Below are 6,483 nucleotides of genomic sequence, written 5' to 3'. Positions count from 1 at the left end.
TCTCTTTTCAGTTTTCACAAACCAGAAAACCATCTGTTCTGCACTTTTTAGAGAGAGAGAGGGTAGAGAGAGATGGTGAGGAAGAAGGGAGTGGAGTTCGACGAAGGGGCTCCAGATGACTTCGATCCGGAGAATCCCTACAAGGATCCAGTAGCGATGCTGGAGATGAGAGAGCACTTGGTGAGAGAGAAGTGGATCCAGATCGAGACGGCCAAGATTATTCGCGAGAAGCTCAAGTGGTGCTATCGAATCGAAGGCGTCAATCACCTCCAGAAGTGTCGCCACCTTGTTGAGCAGTACCTCGACGCCACTCGCGGCGTTGGCTGGGGCAAGGACAACCGACCTGCTGTGCTCCACGGTCTGTGACCTTTCTCTCTCTAAAAAGGGTTTCTCTCTACTGATATTCTTGTTTAGGGACATGATTTTCTCCAAATTGAGTTTTTTTTTTCTTTAATTATTATCCTCAGGTCCTAAGGTTGTAGCGGAAGCGGAATGATTCTCTACTTGGATTATCAAAGGTAATCTCCGATTCTTTCACATTTTCTAGGATTGATTGGCTTCCTGTTTCTTAGTTCTGTACGTTTGTAGAAAAAAGTGTCTCTTGATTCGCTTTTGGGTGATAATTAAACTTGGTTATTTGTTGAAAATGACAAATGTGCAGTGAGAATGAGTAATTGATTTAAAACTTGATCAAAACTTCATTTTCAGGTTAATGCCTACCATATTAGAATAGCACTTGTAGTTGCAATAAATTTCTGTTTATTTTATAATTACACTCTTGGGTTGTGAAAGTAATACTGGTAACCTATCTGTCTTAAATTTTGGCTTTTGTAGTACTTTGCTAGTGGGTTTTGTTTTTGAGTATACGATAAAGCTACTGCGATTGATTCTAATTGGAAATGAGAACTGCTTAACGAAAATATTCAATTAATATGAAACTATTTTTTGCACAAGTTTTATTAGTTAGGCTGTTTTGGCTGGTGCATACCATGTGGAGTTTTTGGGAAGGGAATGAACAGGAAAATTTGGACGATAGTTTGGTATTCCTGGTGGATGGTTTAGCTGCTTACTTCTTCTGGACATATTTTACAATGAATTCCAGGGAGGAATGAGAATTAGAAAAAGCCAAAAGTTAGGTTTATCTTTAGTCTTTTTCTCTCAACACCCTGAATAGGCAGGACAAACACTAAGGAATCGTCTTTAATGGATTTTCAAAAGAATATCGCTGTTTGTCATTTGATTTTGATTTCATTCTACAATGATGGCCAACCTTTTAAGTTCAAATGGGATCTATTTCTTTATTTTTAATTTTTATGTATATTGTTACGACAAACGCAGCAAATCCAAGATAAAACCAAGAATCACGACAAAAAATAAACAAGCCACACACAAAGAACACCAAGATTTAGCGTGGTTCGGCAAAGCCTACATCCATGGTGGAGATCCGGCGAAAGTTTTCACTATATGAAATTCTGGAGATTACAAGTTTTAGCCCCTCACTCTCTTTCTATGCAATTTTCAGTGTCGCAATCTCTTCCCACTCCAAACCCTAAATGCCCTTATATATTGGGCTACAAGAGAGGACTAATTAGGGTCCACGACCCACGCAAAGCTCATCCAATGGGTCGTTGGGTTGTAAACGGGTCGCAACGCAACCTGATACCAAATTTGGGCCACAACATCACATATATAATTTGAAAAAAAATATATTATTTTTATTCATGTATATGTACTATTTAAAGGGATTAGTTATCTGGGCGGTTGCAATGAGCAAAGAAATATGAATGGTTTAACCTGGGATTGGTTCAAGTTGGGAAGAACAATCTTACTTACCAAATATATATATATATATATATATATATATATATATATATATATATATATATATTGGGATGAGGACTAAACCAGACCCTCACAAGGGACTTCTGGTTTTGTTAATTTCTCAGTTTGTGCCGATTAAGTTTTCTTCTGAATTTGGATAGGACAGGCACAAGATACTGTTAGCGTTTGAATATTTTTCCACTTCTCTGATTGGGCCTCAAGATGATTCTTTACACGTCTTAAAAATAGAAGTGAGCACAATATCATTGAGCTTGCATGTTTGTTGGTTGTAGTGCATCAATGTTTAAATGCACACAGAAAGTAGTGTTGGTGGAAGTCAAAATCTTTTAATGTGCTTGAAAATTTTCATGGCGATCTCTTAAGTCTTAACCACTGATTTATTCTTGAGAGGGAAGGGTTGCAGGTCTGTTGAGAAATAATATAGATAAGAGGGCAATATTGTAAATTTAGCTTTTATAGTGATAGTATCAATTGAGGAGCTAAACCTATATAGTGTAAGTTCTCAGTCTTGGTTTAATCTCTTGTTTTTTAAGTACAGATTGGAAAATGCTTTTTTTTTTTCCTTCTCCCCCTGATTGGAAAATCTTATTGGTCGTGTCTTAGTTACATGAAATGGGCATATTACTGCTGACCCATTAGAATGCTTTTCAATAATTAAATGGTTAAATTTATCACTGGCAATCTAGTATTTCATGAGCGGATGTAATAGAAATAAGTAGATAGTTTGTCAGATATATACTCTATTGGAAGTGTTGAGAATCAATATAGTTAAGAAGAGTAATATAATAATATTGTAGCTTCGTCATTTTTAAGCTTCATATCTTTGTAAGATCTTTTATTCAACTCTTACCCTTGATCCGTTTTCCCCTCCATATCTCTAACACACACAAGTATGCAAGACATCAAAAAACAAACGCAGTGGGTTTTATGCTACTCTTTAACCAATGAATGTTACTTGACATTTTGCTATGGTAACTTATACATGTCACATTCCAAAATTTTCCATTATGAGTATGTACATGACTGGATATGAAGTGTTCTTTAGAATGACAATGCTCAGTGAGAATTGTGGAAAAAAATTGACCAATAACTCTGGTGCTTTATTTGATGGAGAGAAAAAATTTCTATCGATTTTTGCAGGAGGGTTGTTGCTTTGGCTTTTAGTTTATTTTTGTCAATATATCATCTATATTTCGAAACACTTCTTTTTCTATGGAAAATTCTCCTCTATGTTTACTCATTTTATGTTTTAAATAAATGAGATTACTGAATCTTTACAGGAAAATATTTATTTCTGTTCTCTAATCTAGTGAGCATGAATAAGTGAGTTGTGTTATAGAACGGCTGAAGAAGCGTCTGTTACTTTTTACTGCAAAAAATAGTTTAAGTTGTTTATCAGTTCTTTAATGGATATAAAAGGATAAGAAGAATGAAGGAAACATCTTTTGCTTTCTTGTTGCAGGTGACTGAATTTGGCCAGTTGGTGATTGTATAAATGGAGATGTGGGGGCGTGCCAACCAGTTTGGTTGCATTGCTGTTATTATCTTTTGGTTTGTCTCAAGACTTTAGCCATCCACCACATTTATTTTCTTTCTTGTTTTGTGTAAATGCCAAACGGTATTGCCTTTGGTTTCAACTTTTACTTCTTTTGCTTGTTGATGTCGAAAATTTAGTGGATTGGATTGAAGCCATGAAACCAAGGACATCAGAAAATGAAATAAGTTTGGCTCATTGCTTAAATTTGCCTTTGTTCATGATTTATTCTGGTTATTTATATTTGTTTGCTATTTGCAGAGAAGGTAGGAAAAAGTTTTGGATGCTTTAACTGCTTGGGGTCATTGCTTTTCCAAAGATCATGAATTTTATTGTCTTATTTCTTCCTCTTTGAGGATCAAATGGATCACTACTTTATTCTAAATTTTGGATCATTACTGAATATGAGCTCTATATAAGCAGTAAAATGGTGCCATGGTTCTTCTTGTAATCCTGGTACCTAAAATTTGACCACGTTCCAAATTTCGCAAATGGAATAGCTTTTGAAACTCAAAATTATACACCGAAACAGTTGTACAGGCCATCATATGGTGCAATGGTTAAAAGCTTCAATTGCCAAGCATAAAATGAGTGTTGTAGCAGTCACTTTGTGTAAATAATGCTAGAAGTTATTCCTACATGCTATTCAATGCTTACAACACCTTTGTTGAACTGGAATCACACTGGACAATAGTCTTTGATAAAGAAAAACAAATATATAGGTTACATGTGTCAATTAAATACCAGTTAGTCGGTAGATTTACAACCATTAGTAAGGGGTGGTGCCTATCTAGGAGTCATTACCTCCAATTAGCTGGTTCACCATTCTTTTAAAAAAGACTCTTCCTAACCAGGGCTGGCTGAACCCAACTGCAACATTAGCAGGAATTGCTACTGGATGTTAAAATTTCTTCAGGATTAGCCAGTTCCACTTCTCTCTGTCTATATATACACAGTATATTATTATTCACAAAAACACGCAAAGAGAGGTGGTACTAGAGTCCTTTTTTGTTTCTTTGAACTAATTCTCGGAGTGAAGCATTAAGAAACTGCTGGTCTCTATATCTACCTGTCTATCGTATAACCTGCAACCTTTGAAGAAAGCTATTCATTCTCTGTATACCTGTCAAGCAAACTTGGAGAAGATAATAGTGAAATAAGGAGAAGAAAATATAGTGCAGGGGCTGAGAGACAACCATAAATAAATATACATTTAATCTGACGGTACTTAAAGCAAACAAAAGTTAGAGAAGATGAAGTTACCGAAGGGGTTACAAGAAGAGCATGTGTAAAGGGCGAAAACGTCCGAGACACACTAACAGATCTTGTAAATTAGGATCTAATGGAAAACCTTGTGGAGGAATGCATATGCCAACAGTAGTCTCTCAAGGGACAATGTGATCTGCTGGGAGCTCCCTTCAGTCCAATAGGTGGGCGAAGTGCAGTGGGAGTTGCTCTCATATCATGCACCTGGCTAAACTTAACACTTGTCTTCCTCCCTTAGTGAAACATTAAGGGTAACCGTATGCATGAGATGACAGCTCTAACTGCTCCTCCGCCCTTCTTATTGGACTGAAAGAAGCTCCTTAGCTCTCCACATCTCTCTCCTTCTCTCTCTCTCTCTTTCTCTCTCTCTCTCCTCTTAGCCAGAAGAGAATGAGATGGTCCACAATGCTTTGTGGGCATGGCACTTCCCTCCTGCTTGCTTATTATATACAGCTTCTTACTCCCAAAGTACATTTGACACAGGAAAATGACGCGGAATCTTTTCATTTCTTTTTAGATTTTCATTTGGTTTGTTATAGATTATGCCCTGATTCAGTTTTTGGAACTTAGTACTTGATATATATATCTATATATACATATATATGTATATGTCATCTTTGGCTCTGCACATATTGATTAATCTTGCATACAATCACAGTATGCCATATCTTCTTATAGTCTGGACAAGAAGTACAATTTTTTCCTTCAGCTGACAGAACTTTACGTCATCAATTTGTTTCTTAGTATATTGAAATCTTGTATCTCCTTAAGCAATTGGTACTGAGAATACATGGCCAAATCGTGTAATCTTTACTATGTGAAGCACAACATTTGTTTGTATCAAGAGCTGTGAAAGTTGGTGGAAACTTTTGTGTATGTTGTATTTAATCATTCAAGTTGCGTTTGTATTTAGAACTTAACATTTTTTTTCTATACGTGCATTTGTATATAGGGTTGTAATCATTCACTTTCAATTAAATTTGTTAATATACAGAGTTGTAATCATTCACTTTCAAAGTGATGTGCTCATTTAAGCATTTATATATGCACAGATATTTTCACTCACTTCCAAATGCGTATCTGCTAATTCGAGAGGTCTTTATCCTTTCACTCATGATAATATATCGAACATAACTGCTATATTTTCATTAATATATATATATATATATATATATATATATATATATATTTGTATATTTGTGTGTGTATATGTATACACAATCTTCCCTAGACCTACGTCTCTAAAAAGGGTACAAAAGATGTACACATGAAATCTTCATAGAGATATAGCTGTACTATATATATTCGCATGAGATCACAATTGTGTGGACAAGCCGAAGAGTTGTCCCAGGCTTTTATTCCCCCGTCCCAATCTGCTAAATGCAAGAAGACAAGGTCTCAAGGCTTTGGTTAACTACTACTAGGATCCACCATTTCAACTTGCATCAACATCCTCCTCACCCTCTGATTCAATCTCCATCATGCTCATTAAAACCACATGGTCTCTGCGATGCTCAACTTTTTTATTTGAAAAGAAAAAGAGAATTATGAAAATAAAAATAAAAAAAAAAAGAAAAGAAAAAGAGATGCCACTTGAACTAAAACGACTGGTTAAAAATACATTTATTAAAAGGATTCTGGATCTTTACTATGCTATTTGATCATGTGTTCTGTGACATTTAGATTACTTACGCTATAACTCACATCACTTATGTTTTAATTTCACATTGTTTACGTGATAATTTTAAATATATATATATATATATATGCGAATACATATATCCTTTCTCTCAATATATATATATATGTGTGTGTGTGTGTGTGTGTGTGTGAATACATAT

At 35.3% G+C, this 6,483-nt stretch overlaps 1 protein-coding gene across 1 annotated transcript; it reads left to right on the top strand.

The window, feature by feature from the left end:
• On the top strand, positions 1–3,583 carry LOC132283949 (NADH dehydrogenase [ubiquinone] 1 beta subcomplex subunit 10-A-like). The gene is made up of 3 exons (XM_059785996.1): positions 1–358; positions 468–518; positions 3,305–3,583. The coding sequence occupies exons 1-2, from the start codon at positions 73–75 to the stop codon at positions 494–496; spliced, it is 315 nt and encodes a 104-aa protein (XP_059641979.1). The 5' UTR covers positions 1–72; the 3' UTR covers positions 497–518; positions 3,305–3,583.
• The last annotated feature ends 2,900 nt before the right edge of the window (positions 3,584–6,483 follow it).

Source organism: Cornus florida, unplaced genomic scaffold, assembly GCF_030987335.1.
Source record: "Cornus florida cultivar Cherokee Brave unplaced genomic scaffold, ASM3098733v1 CherokeeBrave_3.0.0_Hap2_Chr11, whole genome shotgun sequence".
NCBI classification, from domain to species: domain Eukaryota; kingdom Viridiplantae; phylum Streptophyta; class Magnoliopsida; order Cornales; family Cornaceae; genus Cornus; species Cornus florida.
This window is presented reverse-complemented; position numbering and strand designations above follow the sequence as displayed.

What these genes read in the sequence shown, in the direction of transcription:
- LOC132283949 (XM_059785996.1), top strand. Translation starts at nt 73, where the DNA reads ATGGTGAGGAAGAAGGGAGTGGAGTTCGACGAAGGGGCTCCAGATGAC. An exon ending in CCGACCTGCTGTGCTCCACG is followed by an intron (nt 359 to 467) that starts GTCTGTGACCTT and finishes TATTATCCTCAG; the next exon opens with GTCCTAAGGTTGTAGCGGAA.